Genomic DNA, 19667 nt, shown 5'->3' with positions numbered 1-19667 from the left:
CTGACCAACAGGCAAGAATTTATGGCCAGAGTTGATGTTGCATTTTTTACTCCAAAGGAAGGTAGACTGGAAGAAGCCATCATTCCTTGGGGGTGTGGGGGATTACCTCTTAGCCAACACTTGAAGTTTTGAATGAATTCAACGAAGAAAACTTGGTGGGAAAGTTGCATTACTCAAAGAGTATTGGTTTAAATTTTAATCACATCTGAAGAAATACCCTCTTACTAATATGCTGCCTGGCATGAGACCAAACAAATGACCAATTTGAGACAGAGAGTTTCTCATTACAACTAGTGTATGGAAGCATGCTAGAAGAATTATACCTGGACTAAACTGGAATGCATAATTGAAACAGTTTGGGGAAGCATCGTGGTGAATGCCTGTAATTTCAGATCTTGGAAGGCTGAGGTGGGAGGATTGCAAATTCTAGGCCTGGCTGAGTTACAGAGTGAGACCCCTGACTCAAGGAAAAAAAGCAACAAGGGAAAAAACAAAAGAAGATAAAGTGAAGGTAAGCGAGGTGTTTAGGTATGGCAGCTGTTGCCATGAAATCTCATTTTATTTGACTTAAGAAATAAGTGACGAGTGGAAAATTTCTCTTGATTTTACAGATACTGTCAAACAGGGATTTCAGGCGCCCCTGAGACCGATGAATCAAAGCTTTCCAGAGCAGCAGCCTTGATGACAGAAGCCCCAGTGAGGAAGCTAGTGTAAAAATAACCCCGGCTTCCTGCTGGGGCCACAGTGGGGTGCTTAAGGGGCAAGGCAACTTTCAGGATGAATGGGCTGCTGTGGAATGCTATTTCTAGTTGTCAAGCAAGTTTGGCTTCTTCCAACATCCTGGTAACTCAAAGGGAACCTGAGATGATCTAAAAAAATCAGGTAGGAGGCAAGCCATTCAAAACGTAACACAAAGCTGAGGTATAAAACGGAATATTTGTATTTTAAAAATACATCTTTGAACACTCCTCACATCTCATTTGCAAAGTATTTTCAGGCAACGCTCTCATTGCCTGTGCTCACTCAGTGCATTCTCTTCTTACCTTCAAGTGAACTCAAGGGAGGCCATGCTCGTGGAATTAGAAGAGCCACCATTTCTACCACAAAGATAATAAAGACCAGCTTACCTCAGGCCAACAGCCTCAAATTCTGCCATGTTCTTTTCCTATCAAGCAGGACTTCCTAAATGGTCCACTTACACTTGGCGAGGCCATCACAATGTACAGATGGGCACAACTGAACCAGAGCTATCCTTGTCAGTCAGCATTCTGAGGGGAGTTGACATATGTGCAGGACGCCTCACACACCCCGCCTGGTATTTATTCATTAGTTCATTACGTTCAATACTCACATCAGTTCTTTACAAACAGTCAGCATGAAGTAAACAGTATTTACAGCAGTACACAGTTTGCAATTCAACACACTAACAGCGGGAAGAAAGGGACCAACAGACTGTAAGAAGGCCAGAGGGGAAGGACTATTAAAATAAATCCCTTCTGCCAATATGTGCACGTGTACGCACGCCTGACTAATTTTAATTCATAGAAAACTAAACATGCCCTCTTTTAAAAGCAGACTATTTACAAGTAGTTCTGAAAAGCACAAACACAATAGTCACACTGGAGACTTCCTTTGAATCCATCTAGATTTCTTGTTTTAAAATTCTGAAATAGACCTTTTATCTATTAGAGAAAATAACTTTGGAACGTTTGTCAACTTTTGGTTCACAGTACTTTTACAAAAAGCCACAGTTCATGCTTGTTTGTTAAAGGAGAACTGGTGAAGCACCTTGGCGAAGACACTGATGGATTATTCATTTACTGTTCACTGTGGACGGGAAAGACAATGGCAGTGACAGGGAGTGCCTAACACTCCTCTTACTCCTTTTTACAAGTAGCAACATGTGAAGAGAAAGCTAGAAACACAAACCACACACAAATCATCAAAACATTTCAGTTAACAGTGCTGAAAACACACAAGGTCTACAACAGTAGTACAGACACTGAAAACATTCCAAATACTCTTTAGCCTCAGGAATTTTTCAATACTTCTTATAAGAAAAGACAACCAATTGCCAGAAATAGGAGGAAGTTACAGCACTTGAGGTTTGAGGCAATTTCTTTTTAGGACCTGTAGCTTGAGGTGCTGTTCTAGGATCCTTATTTTAACTTGAAAGATATTCAGGAATGAACTGACAAATTGAAAACAACGTCCACTTGAAAAGCACTGAGATACAAAATCATGTCCTAAGCTTGTCCAGCACACATTTATGTTCAGGATCCCAAATTGCTAGGCAAAGAGATTCAGGTCAGCTTCAAGCCCTCAAAACCGCAGAATTTCCACCTCTTCTCTAGGCTGGCTCCAACTCCAGTCATTTCCTGTCTGAAGGTATGCTGGAGTCTACTCATCAGACATTCCACATCACTGGTGCAGATCTGTGAGACAGAGAGGACATCCTCCAATCAGAACCAGCTTCCCATCCCTGGTCATCTGCTGATGTGTGTGCTGCGGGCTGTGGCAGGGTAATCTAGCTGGTCTTGCGCATTTGTGTGTTCATCTGCTGGGACCACCAGACACAGCCCACTGAACTGCTTTTGCCAAGATCTGGTATGAGTTGCATGGAGAAGTTTGGCATGTAGCTAACTGAATGAGGGCAGCTCAGTGATGGGGATGTGTGTCCAGGCCCACTGAAGCTACAAAGTCTTTTTGGAGGGACAGGCAGAAATGCCTGTCAGTGGAGTAGAATTTTCCACATATGTATGAGCCCACCAAGGAAGAGTAATAGGAGTGAAGAATGCTCTCTCTTTCTACTTTGATGCATCATTTCTTTCTTTTCCCCAACACCCTCACCCTCCCACCCCTCCATACAAAAACAAGTTTGTGGATTCCTCAAGGGCCTCTCTTCTCATAGCCAGTTTTTTTTTCCATTCATAGTGACCTTCTTAATTGTGAGCCTGGGTACAGGGAGCTGATGACCACCAGGGGAACCCTTAAAGAAGCCTGGAGTTACTGCCACACAGAACTTTAAGTATCCTTCAAAGCCCTTGCTGGGAGGTCTTGACATTATTCTGGCAGGAAGCTGCTGGGGCGGATTTGGGTCTGGGCCAGCAGTGAAGCTGTGCCTTTCTTACAGTGCTTCTGATTAACCAGATCCACTTAAGTGAAAGAAGCACACTGTAGGGTACCACAGAGAGTAGAACTCCCATTTCAAAACATGTGACTAGATAATGGATCTAGCTTTATACTATAGATAGATACAGTGTAGATATGGAAAACAGTTTGAAATTACAGGCTAAACTTAACAGTGATTATACTTGAGTTAAGACTATAGGAAATTTTACTTTTTCTTCACTATGTTTCTATATAGTTTGTACTCAAAGACAACGTATTATTTTTAAAAATTAAAAAAATGAGATAAATTTTACTGACATATAGTTCAATATCCTGCTGCTGAAACTGACCACATGGTCCTGATACTGCTGTTCCATCATCCCTTTACCTGCCAACTGGGGTATATGGCTGCAGATTAGAATTACTTCCTCAAGGGAAATAAGGAGGTAATGCACTCTAGAACTAACACAAAGGCCACAGAGGAAAGTGTATCCCTGAAGTTAGAATATGCTTAGGACAATTAGGTTCCCAAATGGCCAGTGTCTAAGAGCACCAAGGCTTCTCTAATTTATCATTTGGACAACATAATGTCAGGAACCCATACTCAACAGCACTTCCCAGGAGGCCCTCCCTGTTTGGTGAAATAGTGACACAGTCCACAGGGAAGCTTAACTAAATGTTACTTCTAAAAAAAACCACATCATGAGCTTATTTGTTGCAAGGAGGAGTTGAGAGTCTGCCCCTGCTGCTATGAAGTACCCTTGAGTATCTGGAGAATGAACACGTCCCCTCACTTCATGTGACCTGTGAGCTCCTCCTTTGAGGATAACATGCAGATAAATGGCCCACAGATCAGCTAGGAGTAGGTAGCCAATGGACAATCCAGAAGCCCTCAGCACGTTGTCCCATCGGTTTTGCACCTTCCTTGATTGTTTCATAGCACGTAATGGCAATAGTGATGGGGAGAGGGTAAGACTTCCAGTCTTATAAATCACAATTTGCTGATGGCCGGAGGCCCAGGACAAATCCAATGGTTAAGAGAGAAAGTAGCGGCTCATTTGCTGGCTATTTGGTAGCTTGCATGGAAATCAAGAAAAGGAAGCTAGAATCTTCTAAGATATATCTTAGGAGAAGGCTAGCCAATTAATTTTAGTTTGAATGGGATTTCCTTGGTTTTAGCACCAAAAGTTTCAAGTCTCAGGAAATTTCTCGGTTTTAGGCAAACTAGGACAGAAAGTCATACTATTTCTAAGAGGGATGTTATACATTATCACAATGAGACTGGAAGCAAGGGAAACTTGCTTAGATCCATAAGGACTCTGGTCTGCTTATGCTTTCAGAGAGTAAGGCCACCTACACAGAAAGAAGCCTTCATCCTTCTGTCTCCATTTGAGTTTCCCACATACCTTATTATCAAGACGGTGCAAGTAGGAACAGATGTATTCAATGCTCGCTCCAAATGGGTGAACATGAAGGAATGTGGAGATGATCCCTGTGGAGACAAGGCCCCAGGGGTTATTACACTTCAGCATGAAACTCCTTGAGATTCCACAGTGAACGAACTCATATAGACAAAATGCACATAGGTACACTATACATACACTGGGCAGTATTTTAAGTTTGCATCTATCTTATTTATTTAATCTTTATACCAACCCTGTGGCATAGGTACTGTCAAACCCCATTTCACAGATGAGAACACCAAGACAAAGTGTCAGCACATAGCTAACAAGTGGTAGAGCGGGTATGTGAACTCAGTGGTTCTTATCACTCACTGCTCTTCCCTGTGTGATGCCATTCAGAGTGAAGCTGGTATGTGACCCACTCCCATCACTCGTCATCACTGAGAACAACTTGAATTTCAGAGTTCAGATGAACTTAGATTCTGATGGGGGTTTTGGCAGTCATTAAATAAGACTTCATGCTCTTAGGAATTAAGGATGTCTTGTGGGGACCACACATCACATACTTCGCCATAATAACTTAGCTCCTCCCACAGAAGAATCTGCTGATCATATCAGGGTTTTATTTTGTGAGTTGCTTTAGAAAGAAATGCCAGACATTTCCTTCACGCTGACATGAGTGCTCACTGCCATTGTGTGTGGAGGGCCCCAAATGTGTTCCTACAACAGAGTTCTCACAGCACTTTCCAGCTTACAGATGTCATGTTCATTGTTCTAATACTTAGCTGGCAACAACTAGAAAAATCGTTCAAAAATTGTAGAGATTCATTTTTTTAAATGCTTGTGAATTCATTTCCTTTTGCAGATCTTCTAGAATTGAGCTTCCTGAAAACTACCAGGAAATATGAGTAGACATTGATTTGGTTTAGAAAGTACAACTTTTCTGTCCTTTCAGAGGCTCACAAAGAATAGCACAAGTTTAAAGTATAGCTTGAAATTCAATTATTTTTTATGAAAACCTTCCAAATATTAGATGGCGAAGGGTGGGCTGAGAGAATCTGGGAGGAATCAGAGTCACAAAATCTGTTCAAAAGCGATACTATTACTTTTATTATTACTTTATTCTTAAATGACCAGGTAAATTGAATTTCTAAGCTTGATTTGAGTTGAAAAACTTCAGTTCTGAAGAAAAAAGTCCATATTCAATGAAAGTCGAAATGTCATGGCTAAGGAAAAATATCAAGTGCTAAGAAATAAGTTCAGAGGTTTAAAAACACTAATCAGTTTTTGTGAGTTCACACTCAAAGACTGTATTTAAAAGCAGATTTCTCCATCAGCTAAAGACCACATTCTTTAAAGCGAAACAACAGGTAGTCATTTGAAGGAATCTTTTTTTTCCATAGGGATATCCATTTATAGAGAAGTTCCTCTCTCCCCAATACTTCTCTGTCACCGTGACAATTGGTTAAAAACTTTTGAGCTGAAAAGTATTAAAATGTTGTCGTGTTCTTTTTTTAAAGTCTCAATGGCAGATCCCCTTGTGTATCTTTATTAACATATCAAAGCCTTATATCAGAGTATAACATCCATTACCAAAGAGGACAGATATAACTTCAAAATACATAGAAGTCAGTCAGCATGTACGGCTTTGGAGGGTGGGGTAGAGTTACCTTGCGGATCACTTCCTAGAAGGAATCTTGGATTAACCAACCCCTGCTAGAGGACCATATCATTTGAACCCCAATTTTCCATTAGCTCCCAAATGGACCATGAAGTCAACAAGCATTTGTGACTAGTACTGGAAGTGCATGCTGTTTTCCTTGTACTGAGGGCTGACTAGTGTCCTGTGTGAACTGATCTGGGATAGGTGTCATGTTAATACTTGGAATCGACCTGTGGGGTAATATCTTGTTCAATTTGCAGATGGAGGAGCTGAATCTCATCAAACAGATATGGGCATCAAGATGGGCAGCTATGGCTGCCCCGTTCTTTTTTTTTTATTTTCAAGACAGGGTTTCTCTGTGTAACAGCTCTAGCTGTCCTAGAATTAGCTCTGCAGACCAGGCTGGCCTTGAACTCACAGAGATTCGCCTGCCTCTGCCCCTCAAGTGCTGGGATTAAAGAAGTGTGCCTGGCTGGCTGCCCCATTCTTTAATTGTAAAATTAGGAATTTCTTTTAGATAGTAAGAGCAATTCTAGCATTTACTGTATCAGAGCACATTAGAGTCTAACACATCATTGACAATTTTGAGTCATTTGTCAATGTGATATAATGACAAAACTAATAATTTTTCTCCTAGTTCTTGGTACACAGATCCTTTAAAAAAACCTATTGAATTGCACATCTATTCATTTTATTTATTTATTTGTGTGTGTGTGTGTGTATGTGTGCGCACGCGCGTGTGCGCGTGCATGTGTGGGTTGAGCACATGTAAGTGGAGGCTACAGACAACTTGCAAGAGTCGTTCTCTCTTTCTATCATGTGAGTCCCTGAGATTAAATTCAGGTGGTAAAGCTTCGCAGAAGGTTCCTTTACCTGCTCAGTCACCTTGTTGGCCTCAGTGTAATGTGTTTTCTGAGACTGGCCTTGAATTTGCACTCCCCCTGACTCTGTCTGCTGAGTGCTAAGATTACAGGTATATGCTGCTGGCCTAGTTAGACATCTTCTTGTGATAGTACTGTTGGCTGGGAGCCCTTTACTAGCTTCGTGGTGGGGACTGGCCAACACAACAGGAAGGCTAAGGCCTAACAAGAGTATGGGGCTTTGAGGTTCCCTACCCCCAAAGCCCACATACATAACGAAACCTCCATAAAGACATGATGGAAATCAGAGAGCTTCCCAGCTGGGGAACACATAAAATGAAAATGCTGGGAAGGCAGCACAGCAAGCCCACAAAGGTACAGAAGCTTGCCTCCTTTCCTCGTCGTTTCTTGTCCTATGCATCTCTTCCAACTCTCCATTCTTGGGTTTCACCCTCTACACCAGCCGTTTTCAATCTTCTTAAATGCTGCGACCCCTTAATATGGTCCTCATGTTGTGATGATTCCCAACCATAAAATTATTTTCATTGCTACTTCATAACTGTAGTTTTGCTCCTGTTATGAATCATAATGTAAGTATCTGTGTTTTCCTATTCCACTCCCAAAGGGGTTGTGAACCACAGGATGAGAACATGCTCTCCAACATGCTGGCAGTTGTTAAGTCAAGTACTTCTCAGAGTTCTGTGAGTTGTTCTAACAAGTTATAGAAGCTGGTTGGTGAGGTACTGGGAAGTTCCTGACTTTGTAGCCAGTGTGTAACTTATAGTCTGGATCTAGAATGATACTCAAAGGCTCATGTGATAAAGGGTAAGTCCCCATCCTGTGGCACTAAAGGGAGGTGGTAGAACTTTTAAGAGGTAGAGCCCAGTGGACAGGCTCAAAAGCATGTTTTTTAAAAGGGCTGTGGGTTCTTAGAGCCTCTCTCTCTCTTGTCTGTCATTTATCCGGCTCTCTCTCTTGTCTGTTATTCATCCTGGCCATGAGGTAAATGATTTTGCCACGTTTTGATTACGATGCACTACTTTATTGCAGGCCCCAAAGCACCAACAGTGCCAACCAATCATGGAGTGAAACTCTGAAACTGTCCACCCACATAAGCCCTTTCTTTTTGTAAAGCAGTGTTGACCAACACATTTTGGAATCTGCTGTTTGAGCCTGGTATCTAAAGTGAGGGCTGATTTGTGAGACTGAGTCTTTAAACCTGTGGAATGTAACTTCAGCTAGTTGACATCCAAACTGAATTGAATAAAGTGGTCAAATACGTACTTGGTGTTGAAGAGTTGGAAAAGTGGTCATGGAAAGAACATATGCTGTGTCAAGAAGTAAAAACAAACATCCCTTCATTTGGTGTCAGAAGTGTCCTGAATAAAAATGGCTCAGTCTTGAAAGGCAGACACTTGCTATGGAGGCTGATCTGGGAAAGCTTGGCAGGGTCTGTACTGGCCTTCTGAATGCATGGGGAGGGGCCCTCTCTTCTTGTAGAGAGATGAAAAAAACTACAGTGTGCTTCTCCTGTTGACCCACTCTTAGTATAATGCTGACATTGACACACTTAACAAGACAGTGGCAACAAGGAGTCAGAAGTGCCTTGGAGCTGTTCTTAGAATCTTTGTGGAAAATGTCCTTGATCTTTCCCTATCCCCTTTCGAACTCTGAGTTCTTGCACCACCATACTCCATACTGCTTGGCAGACACTTGACTCTTAAATACCCCCTCCCATCTTTCTGTATACCTTATGGGTTTTTGGGGTGTGTTGGCTTCCTTACCCACTAGCAGGGCTTCACGTTCAGATTTGATAGGACTGCCGAGCACGGTCTTCTCAGGAGGTTGGTCACTTTCCTGGCTTGATGCACACAGTCTAGAAGCACAGTTTTCCTGTGGGAATAACATGCTTCCTGAGTCAGTTCACCTTATGTGGCCAAAGAGTTGGTTTCAATTAATTTCACAACAGATAACTTTTATTAAAAGATGGGAGATACATTCTCACTATGTTGCCCACTCTGTTCTAAAACTCCCAGATACAAGATCCTTCGACCTCAGCTTTCTGAGTAGCTGGGATGACAGGTGTGTATGCCCAGCAATAGGTCCCTAAAACCATCACAGTACCATCAAAACAACATAGTCCAATTTGGATTACTGAAAATACAAATTACAAAAACACCACAGATAATCCAAGCTATCCTTTAAAGACATTTATTTGGTGTGTGTGTGTGTGTGTGTGTGTGTGTGTGTGTGTGTGTGTGTGTGTGTGTACCATGGTACACATGTGGGCCCTGGGAATTGAACTCACTTATTTCAGGCTTGGCAGCAAGTACCATTACCAGCTGAGCCATCTCACTGGTTCCAAAATATCTTTATGTGACTTCAAAATGCAGAAAGTTGTAAACATTTATTTTCACAAGTATTTTCCTGGCTTCACTATTCTTAACTCTAAACAAGAAGTCTTGGGAGGGACACTTAACACTTCCATGTATTACATAGTAGATATTGTTAAATATGTATTATCTCCATCATACAGATGAAGAAAAATTATATATGAGGAAAGGATAAATTGGGTAATTTTGCTATGATTGCATTTTTAGGAAATAGAAATGGGAGAGTTAGCACTTCACATCAGGTTATATCCACTCATATTCTCTCTCTCTCTCTCTCTCTCTCTCTCTCTCTCTCTCTCTCTCTCTCTCTCTCACACACACACACACACACACACACACACACACACACACACACACACACACACTCAACATTAGATCCATACTCAGTCCCACATCTGAACAGAAAATCTGTGAAGTACCCAATCTACTTAGGCATCAGTGCTGGCTTTTGGACTAGAAATTAGAACCTTTACCTATAGACTAGAGACTCTGTTTCTCTTCTCTGCTTTCAGTTAAAATATTTCTGGCTTTATAGTCAGAAATGGCCATGAATAAAAGAATCAACTGTCAGTTGCCTTCTTTGTTGTGGAAACTTCTTCTGAGTCTAGCCATTTGGTTTTATGAGATATTCAGGTGAAAGCCATACCCGGCAGGCACTGAATCTGAAAAGTGTTCCTACACTGTGTGTGGATCTTTCTATCTTTGGGTGTGGAAAAATGCCTTTCTACATTGTATAGATGAAGAAAGAGCTTTCAGAGGAAGGAATACAAGAGATTCCTGCATCAGTCTCACTGTTTCAGTCTTTTACTGTTGTAAAGAGAAGTGCTGGGGGAATACTGGGCAGGGGTGGGGGCAGACCATGGTTGAGTCAGACACTCTGTCACTTCTTCCCTTCCACAGGCTCTCAGCAGGGGCTGCACTTCTGTGTCCTTTAAAGCGTCTTCAAAGCTTGCTAGATACCGCCTTGGAAGAAGTGAATGGTCTATGCTGCAAGACATCTGTTTTATGCCACATCTGATTTAAAGCCCTGGCTTATTTCTAAGGCAGGGGCTTCACATCTGCTTCTAAGTCCCTTACAACCTTAAGTGAGCCAGTAAGCCATTTCTTAAGTGTGGGCATTTAACAGATTGAGTTTGATTTAAGATATTAAGATTCTCTGAGAAGTCTTAGCCATCTTGAATGGCTAAATTCAGTTCCTCAAATGAATCTGATTTCAAATTTATCATGCTGGCATTTATTTTCTTGAACTTCACTAGCAGATTCAAGGAGGTAGCTCTTTCCACCAGTATAACAGATGTAAGTCACACTGTTATATTTCAAAACGCGGCAAATAGCTCATACTGTGGCTTACGGTCAAGAAACCCAAAGAAAAGCAGCAAACAGAGAGCCCTCATAACCAAAACTTACTGCTTGCCTTTCAACCTGAAATTGTTTTTGTAGTCTAATGTGATGGTCTTTTGCTTCCTAACCTAATTGTTTCAGGTTGAAATATTTGGTCACAAATCAGCTTCACAGAGAACATCAGTTTGTAATGATCTGTCACGATTTTTTCTAAAAGAAGCTTTGCTTGAAATGACAGGAAAAAAATCTGACCCACTGTTTTCTGATTATCAGTTGGCTCTCTCTTGTCTTCTTTAGCTGTCATTTTGTGGTATACTGGAGATGAGAAACACTTGTCATTAAGCACAATATGACAAGTTTCTTCTGTGCCACCTGACCTCTTGTTTCTTTAAACACAATTCTCCACAAAGCAGAAAGCAGCCTCTACTAAAAATGTGCTTAAGTCAATTTGCAATGGCAATCTAAAGAGGGATGGGAAGCAGGATAGCAGCACCGGAGCCCCTTGTCCATCTAGGGTCTTCTAGCTGCACAGTGCATTTTATACAGGAAGAGAAATAGAGCTATGTTGCAGCCCTGGGACAATTTAGAAAGTCTGATACCATGAGGAAAGTCCTGATAGTACAGCAGCTTTGGCACTTTTCAATTAAATGCTTGATAAATGAATTTCTCTGGGATTGTGCTCATTTCTTTAATAGCACCCACAAAAGTGGAAAGTGAGTTGATTTTATGATGTGGAAGAATTAAAAGCATATTGCAAATGGCCTCCGAAAGAAAACATTTTCAATCATTTGTTTCAACTACACCAAGGTTGCCAGTTCCTAATGGCTCTCTGGGGCCCATTCCCATGCTGGTAAACACACCCAGGGCCTGTATGTGCTCTGCCTTCCTGAGCTGAGCAAAGAAGATCATCAGCAGAGCTCCTGCAGAACTAGCTGTGCCATTGCTGATGTTGGACTTTTGGTCCAAGCCCCAATGTTTTCTCTTCCTTCTCAAATATGTACAGCAGGGAGTTCTGGTTAATGAGTCATTTTTTTTTTCTAGAGTATAACTTCAGCTGAGTACTGAGGCATATGAGACTGGAGAGGTATGACACACAGACATCAGGAGACTTTATACATCTAAAAGGACACACCTGACTCTCAGGTGACACACAGACATATCCAAATGTTAAATAGACCCTCCTAGGTGTCTTCACTGTATTCTTTATGTAGCAGGCTCTCACTATTAAGTTTCACCTTCCCTTCTATTTTGCTATTATCTGACTTTAGAAAACTGTGTCTCCTTGTTTCTTTATAAGGCTTCCCCCATTTTGGTGTTGGCTATTTTTGTTTGTTTGTTTGAGACAGGGTCTCATGTACCCCAGAGTGGCTCCTAACTTGCTATGTAGGTAAGGATGACATTTAACTCCTGATCCCCCTGCTTCCATTTCTTAAGCTTTGGGATTCTGGTGTGTACCACCAAGCCTGACTCGGTATTGGCTGTTACTCTGACCTGTGACTGCTCATGATCACATAGAGTAGGTGTAAAGAAGTGTCAATGCTCTAGCTGCATTTCTACTTTAATGAAATGTTCAGTTAAAGGTGTGCTCATCTGGGAAGATGGAACTTCAAATGAGAAATTGCCTCCATCAGATTGTCCTGTAGGACAGTTTGTAGGGCACTTTTTCCTGATTAAGGATTGATGGGAGAGGGCCCAGCCCACTGAGGGTGGTACCACCTTTGGGAGGTGGTCCTAGTGTTGTAGAAAAGGCAAACTGAGCAAGCAATGGGGAGCAAGCCAGTAAACAACATTTCCCTATGGTCTCTGCTGCAGTCCCTAACTCCAGGGTCCTGTCTTGACTTCCTTCCATGATGAACCGTAAGCTGTAAAGGAAAACAGACCCTTCTCCAAGTTGTTTTTGGTCATAATGGTTATCACAACAATAAGGAAGCAAACAAGAACACATGGGCTTTCTCTGTTGATATTGGTGTGAGAAGATGAAGCAGGGAAGAAGTGCACAGTCTGATCTTCTTCAACAGGGAAGATGGAGGGACCTGACAGTTGGAATGCATGTAAACCAGAACCTTTAGAAATGCTAAGTACTTCAAATCAGAGCCCTTGACACAAGAACTACCACTGACAGGGACTTTGAATTCCTAACCAGCAGTGTTTTCCGAAACTTCTAGGGTATTTTCATTATCACTGAAGGGTGGGGGTGGGGAAGGGAAAGATTGATGTAAGACTCATGTACCTTATCTTGAAGATTTTCCAACATTTTTTCCACCTGTAACTTGTCATCTTTGAGTTTTTCAAGTTCAGCTTCTTTCTTTTTGTATTCCTCTTGGACTTTGAGCAGATGCTTCATGAAAGATTACAGATAATGACATTACTCATTTAGGCTACACACTTCATGCACAATCCCTTGCTGAGGTTAGGTATCAGGTAGACCAGCCCCAGTTCCCCCTCTACAAATAGTACTTTTTCCAAATAGAGCAAAAGAATCTTTGGAAAATCAAGATATTTTTCTCTCCTTGAAAATCTGGTTCTTAGATATTTTTTCTGAACTTATTTATATTTTATAAAGAACCAGAGAAACTAACAAACACAATCATTTAGCTTCTTCTCTGTCCTGGTCATAGGGAAGCAGAGCATGCAGTTAATATTGTACAAACTGCATCTTAATTATTGTGGAGACATGAACTTAATGTTGAAAAACATTGTTGTGAAGTCATCTGGCATGCTAAATTTGACTTGTGTAGGTAAGATAGTCATGAATTCAAATTTCACATATGTTACCTTCCATATTAGTAGCCAAGGAACTGGATTTATTGATATCAGTAATGATAACAAATACTATTTATCAAATTCCCAGTATGTACTAAGTAAGCATTGTGCTAAGGGACTCATGTGCAACAATTCATGTAACCTTTCCTAAGGCCATTCAGATATGAATTAGCAGAATTAGATTTAAAACCAGGCCAGGTAACCCTGATTGATACTCTATTACCTAAATCAATATTTACTACAAATCTTTGGAGATAAAATGGGAAAATGTTGTTCATTCATTATAATACTATTTTCCCAATGGAAAAAATAATCAAAATGAATGAAATTAATTTTTAGGAGGTAGAGACCTCTTGCTGAGATCTTTGCATGTTAAGTGACTGAACTGTTTTTATGTGCAATGGTTTCAAAAGCAACATAAGAGAAACAATGATAAAAATGTTCCCGAGGTCTTATTTTCAGACTTGCAAAAGGCCATCAGCTAAAAACAAGGTTCAATGCACGTTGTCAAAGCCTTTTGAAGGGTAGCTACAGGGACACATTTTTTTTTTTTGGTAGAAAGATCTCTGATATAATTTATGTATTCTAATTAAACTCTGTGGTGACAATGAAAGGAAGGTAAGCATTACTTCACACATTTTGCTAATGGGAAAGGTGAAATATTAATGTAATAATACTTGTCACACAGGAAGACAATGGTGACAGAAGTAATAACACAGCGATGCCAGTGCCAGAAGGGACTCCCTGTTCATCATTTATAGTTTCCAACCAGCAATTAGTTTGCCCTAGATAATTTTAAGGCACAGAGTTGAAATGTACTGCAAAATTTAAAATGTACAGAAGATGGTTGGTAGATTGTCATGACAGAATGTGATCATATCCTTTCTCAGAAGCACTAGTCCTTCACTCTAATCAAAGAAGGTGTTGACAGCTTTTAAATAGGAGGCTCACTGTAGTGATGGCTACATCAAACTTTGAGATTTGACCATGAGCTTATTATTCATGAGGTTTCATTTAAATGCAGTTTCCATTGGATTTAATTATTTCTTTTTCCTTTTATTCAAATTAATCTTTAGAGCTCATTCCATTTATTTATTTGTTTGTTTGTTTTTACATCCTGACTGCCATTTTATTTTTTATTACATATGCACCCACGGAGGCCAAAAGAGATCATCAGATACCATGAAGCTGAACATATAGGCAGTTGTTAGTTGTCAAGGGTGGGTGATGGGAACCAAATACTAATCCTCTGCAAGAGTAGCAAGCACTCTTACTTGTGAAGTCATGTCTCTCCATCCCTCTACTTTAATTTTTATGCTTGGAATTATGTGCTTTTAAATTCACATAAATTACTGTGGAAGTAAAATAAAAAAACAAGAACCCAGTATTACAGTCTCAAAGCACTGATAGTTACTACAAGGTCCCCATTTCCATGAAAATCAAGAGTGAGATGTTTGTTGTTTCTTCTAAAAGACTATATTTTGTTGTTTTAATACTTACTGATCAGCATTTTATCATATGCAAGTAACTGAGGGTTTTCATAAAGATCTCCATCAATATCTATAGTCTGAAGTAACTTCTGATCTTTTTGCTTCAGCACACCTCTTGGCAAACGAAGAACAGATGCTATCCTTCAAAATGACACAGGAAAACAAACTGCCCGTACCTGTTGCATCCCTTGAAGAGCTTGCTGCAGAAGTTTCAGCTGCTGTTCCTTGTTTGGGTCATCTTCCCGGTGGGCTTTGCCTTGTTCTTGCTTGAGCAGTTCTACCTCATTCCGGTAGGCGTCTAGCTGCCAACGGAGGCTGTCATTTTCCTCCTTCAGAGCTTCTGCCTGTGACACTAAGGCTAAACAGTCAATGGAAAATGGAAAATGTTAAACTTTATGTCTAGATGTTTTTATGGTACATCTGAGTGCTATGAAAACATGGTACTTTAAATAATGTGTATAAAAAAGCTGTTTGATAAGGAATTGTAGGTCAGTTTTAGTTTTCCATGGTAGTGAAAGACGCACACAAAAGCACAAAGTCTTGTTTTCATAAATGAAACAGGATTTCAATACACAAATATCTTCATTGTGGTTTACACTTTCCAAACCAAATGTAACTATTTGGAAGTACCACCCATTACTTTCAATGAAATGGAGCAAGTGATAAGAGCACTGTAATGATCAAATGTAGAACTAATTGCCTTGAACGGATAACTGCCTACACAATTTTTTTTAAAGATGCATTTAAAAAAAACTAGTGTTCACTAATATTATAGAAGAAAAGTAACTGCATAAACCAAGATAACAACATTTTTACTTTCTGCATACAAAAACATCTCCCCTACATCTTGACAATGCGTTAAGAAGCTGAACAAATCGAAAACAAACAACTCTTTTTTGCTTGTTTTTTTGATACAGTGTCTCTCTTCATAGGCATGTTTGGCCTAGAACTTGCTATGTAGACCAGGCTGGCCTGTAGCCTTGGTGTCCTGGAGCTTGCTGTGTAGACCAGGCTGGCTTTGAAAATATAGATCTATCTGCCTCTGCTTCCCAAGTGCTGGGATTAAAGGCGTGCACCACCATGCCTGTCTTAAGAATTCTTCTTACTGTCTTCTGAGCACTGAGATGATTCAGCAGACAACTCCTCAAATTAGAGACAGAGACACTGAATACAATAAGTCACATCTAGAACCTGAATGCCCTGAGCAGAAACCCTCATGGGAACTAGTGCCAGGTTAGAGAAACAAATTGAATTATTGGAGGCTCAGTATGGATAAGCCATCAAGTTAAAATCTCCAGAAATAAATACATTGGCTTCATTTAACAGCCTTTACAATCAAATGTCTTTCTGCAGTTAAAAATATCAAAGACAACACAATCCAGATTCTCTGTATAATATCCATCTTTATGTGGCTTATTTTTTTTATAATACCTTTACTGTCTCTTTAAAGATTTTATTTTTTAAAACTGTTTCTTTATATAACTATCTATATTCATTTTCTTCTTCCAAACCTAGGTACATTTTTATACACACTGTAAACCATTTAAAGTCTTATTCCATCTGAATCTGCCTTATTGTGAATCTATTGCTTTAAACCTCAGAATTACTAGGACTGAAATGGCAGCTTTGGCTGCTGGCTCTGCCCACCTCAGCTTTCCAACATGGCAGAACTACGTTTACTGCTAGCTCTGGGAACCAGGCTCACCATGAACTATAGGAAGCAGTGGGTCTATGCCTCCATTAAAGCAGGGTGTAGCCCAGAAACCCTTTTTTTTAGTAGCAAAGCTATATCCACCATGCACCATGTTGCGTGGCTTATAGAAACCTCTGTGTAACTCAGTGGGAATCCACCATGCTGTAGCTCCATCCTGCATGCTGTGAACCTGCCATAGTCAGAGGACACATCATTGTACCTAGGCCCACCATGAGCAACATGAACTAGGAAGGTGCTCTTAGCTACATTTATAATCTCTTCTTAAGCTTTCTCAGATTTTAGGTGGAAATTCTTGCCCCAAGTTGGATGCCATTTGTAGCTGAAGTTTTCCTAGTCTTGTCTGGCTTCTGTGGCCTCACAGTCCTGCAGCTGCTCAGATCCAAGTAAATACACAGAGGCTTATATTAATTAAAACTGCTTAGACATTAGCTCGGGCTCACTATTGACTGGCTCTTACACTTAAACTCTGCCCATTTCTGTTAATCTATATGTTGCCATATGTTCCATGGTTTTACCTGTGTGCCACTATATGCTGCTCCCTGGACAGTGGGCTGATGTCTCCTGACTCAATTTTCCTCTTCCCAGAACTCTCCTTGTCTGCTTATCCCGCCTATACTTCCTGCCTGGCTACTGGCCAATCAGCATTTTATTAAACCAGTCTGAAAAAGCATTATTCAACATCAGGGAGCTCTACTAGGTCCTCACAGTGATTATAAGGAAAAAAAAAAAACCTCTTTCTGTTTCACAGTGTGAGAGGAACAGTTTTGAAGTTTGAAATGCCAGAACATTCTATTCTTAACAAGACCTACCTCCAGGAAAAACTATTTTATTAGAACCTTTTGGAGTTTTAAAATAGCATTAATGAACCGAAGAAGGGTGATACTTAACTCTAGATCAGTGGTTCCCAATCTGTGGTTCATGACTCCACAGGGGTCATATTCAGATATCCTGCATATCAGATATTTACATTAAAATTCCTAACAGTAGCAAAATTACAATATGAAGTAGCAATGAAAATAATGTTATGGTTGGGGGTCACCACAACATGAGGAACTGTGTTAAAGGAACACAGTATTGGGATGGTTGAGAACCACTGCTCTAGACCCTTCCAGACATCTTGTTCCAGTTAAGGGCCTAGGAGCAAATTTCAGAAGCATAGGTGAAGTTTAACCGTCCATGGGCACAGGTTATCTAAAGACTGAGACTTAGGGCTGGGATGTATTTCAGATGTGTAGAGTGCTTACCTAGTATTCAAGAAGCCCTGGGTTCAATCCCCAGTGCCACATAAAACTTGATATTGTAGCACACACCTTTAATCCCACCATCCAAGAGGTAGAGGCAGGAGAATTAGAATTTTGAGACGATCCACAGCCCGGGCTACATAAGAGTCTGTCTAAAAAAAAGTAAGACTTAATCATAGAACTGGGGAATGAGTCTCCTTGTCTCCTCTACACAAACAAAGGTCTATCTGCTAGGGTTCATTATACCCAATTAGTACTATCTGATATTTAACAATAATTTATAAGGACTAATAAATTGCAAAGACCAGTTTAAGAACACAAAGACACATTAAAACTGAGTTAGACCATGATAAATGAAGACCACATGAGAATAGGAAGAAGCAAAGTGCTAGAGAGGTCCCCAGAAATCCACAAAGATACCTCCACAGTAGACTGCTGGCACTGGTCGAGAAAAAGCCTGAACTGACCTACTCTGGTGATAGGATGGCCAAATACCCTAATTGTCGTGCTAGAAATCTCATCCAATGACTGAGGAAACCGGATGCAGAGATCCATGGCCAGGCCCCAGGTGGAGCTCCAGGAGTCCAATCGGTGAGAAATAGGAGGGTTTGTATGAGCAAGAATTGTTGAGACCAAGATTGGAAAAAGGACAGGGACAATTAGCCAAACGAATGGAAACACATGAACTATGAACCAATAGCTGAGGAGCCCCCAACTGGATCAGGCCCTCTGGATAAGTGAGACAGTTGATTAACTTGAACTGTTTAGGAGGCACCCAGGCAGTGGGACCGGGTCCTGTCCTCAGTGCATCAGCTGGTTGTTTGGAACCTGGGGCTTATGCAGGGACACTTAGCTCAGCCTGGGAGGAGGGGACTGGATCTGCCTGAACTGAATCTACCAGGTTGAACTCAATCCCCAGGGGAGTCTTTGCCCTGGAGGAGATGGGAATGGGGGTGGGCTGGGAGGAAGGCAGCGGGGGGGGGGGGGGAGGACAAGGAAATCCATGGCTGATATGTAAAATTAAATTAAATTATAAAATAAAATTAAAAAATTGAGTTAGATATGGTAAGGATGTTGGTGAAAATAGGCAAATGAGAGAGACAGATGAATAATAAGAGCAGAATTAGAAACTCTAAGGAAGAATAGAAATACTAGTCATCAAAAGCTCTATAACAGGCAGAAGACCATTGACAGGCCATTAGTAGACTGGACATGGTTGAGGAAAGAATTCCTGAGATTGAATATTTAAAAATGTAAAAGGCTATAACTGAAAACATGCTTTAGCCCATCTAGGATGTTATTTTAAAAAACATACCAAAGACTGGGTAGCTTATGCTCAATGGAAATGTATTTTTTAACAGTTTCAGAAGCTGGACAATCCAAGATCAAAGCACCAGATCTTCTGCATTTGGCAAATGCCTACTTCTGGGTTCATAAATGGTATCTTTAGTATTATCACACCAGAAAGGGGAAAGGCAGTTCTCTGGGGCCTCTTCCATGAGGATACTAATGCCAAGCACCTCCCCAAAGTTCCACTACCTAAATGGTAAGTAGGTTTCAGTATATGAATTTTGGGCTATATAAACATCTAGAAGACAACAAAAGCATAGAGAAAAATAACTAAAAGAAAATAACAGGATATACAGCAACCTGGTACAAACACAGAAAGTGTAAGCATATATAACGGC

The 19667-nt window shown here is 40.6% G+C and overlaps 1 protein-coding gene across 11 annotated transcripts in view; it reads right to left on the bottom strand.

The window, feature by feature from the left end:
* Positions 1-917: 917 nt before the first annotated feature.
* Positions 918-19667, bottom strand: part of Enox2 (ecto-NOX disulfide-thiol exchanger 2) — a 294398-nt gene continuing 275648 nt past the window's right edge. For 10 of the 11 annotated variants that reach the window (XM_015989390.3, XM_076562590.1, XM_076562588.1 and 7 more), the window contains 5 exons: positions 15201-15382; positions 13002-13109; positions 8822-8930; positions 4518-4603; positions 918-2435 (listed from right to left, as the gene is read on the bottom strand). In XM_015989390.3, coding sequence (XP_015844876.1) covers positions 2304-2435; positions 4518-4603; positions 8822-8930; positions 13002-13109; positions 15201-15382 — 617 coding nt within the window. In that variant the 3' untranslated portion in view covers positions 918-2303. Of the gene's footprint in view, positions 2436-4517; positions 4604-8787; positions 8931-13001; positions 13110-15200; positions 15383-19667 lie in introns of all 11 variants that reach the window. The other variant, XM_042269140.2, reaches the window with a different exon arrangement.

This window comes from Peromyscus maniculatus, chromosome X, assembly GCF_049852395.1.
Source record: "Peromyscus maniculatus bairdii isolate BWxNUB_F1_BW_parent chromosome X, HU_Pman_BW_mat_3.1, whole genome shotgun sequence".
Lineage (NCBI taxonomy): Eukaryota > Metazoa > Chordata > Mammalia > Rodentia > Cricetidae > Peromyscus > Peromyscus maniculatus.
Note: the sequence above shows the minus strand (reverse complement) of the source record. Positions and strands in the feature narration are given on the sequence as shown.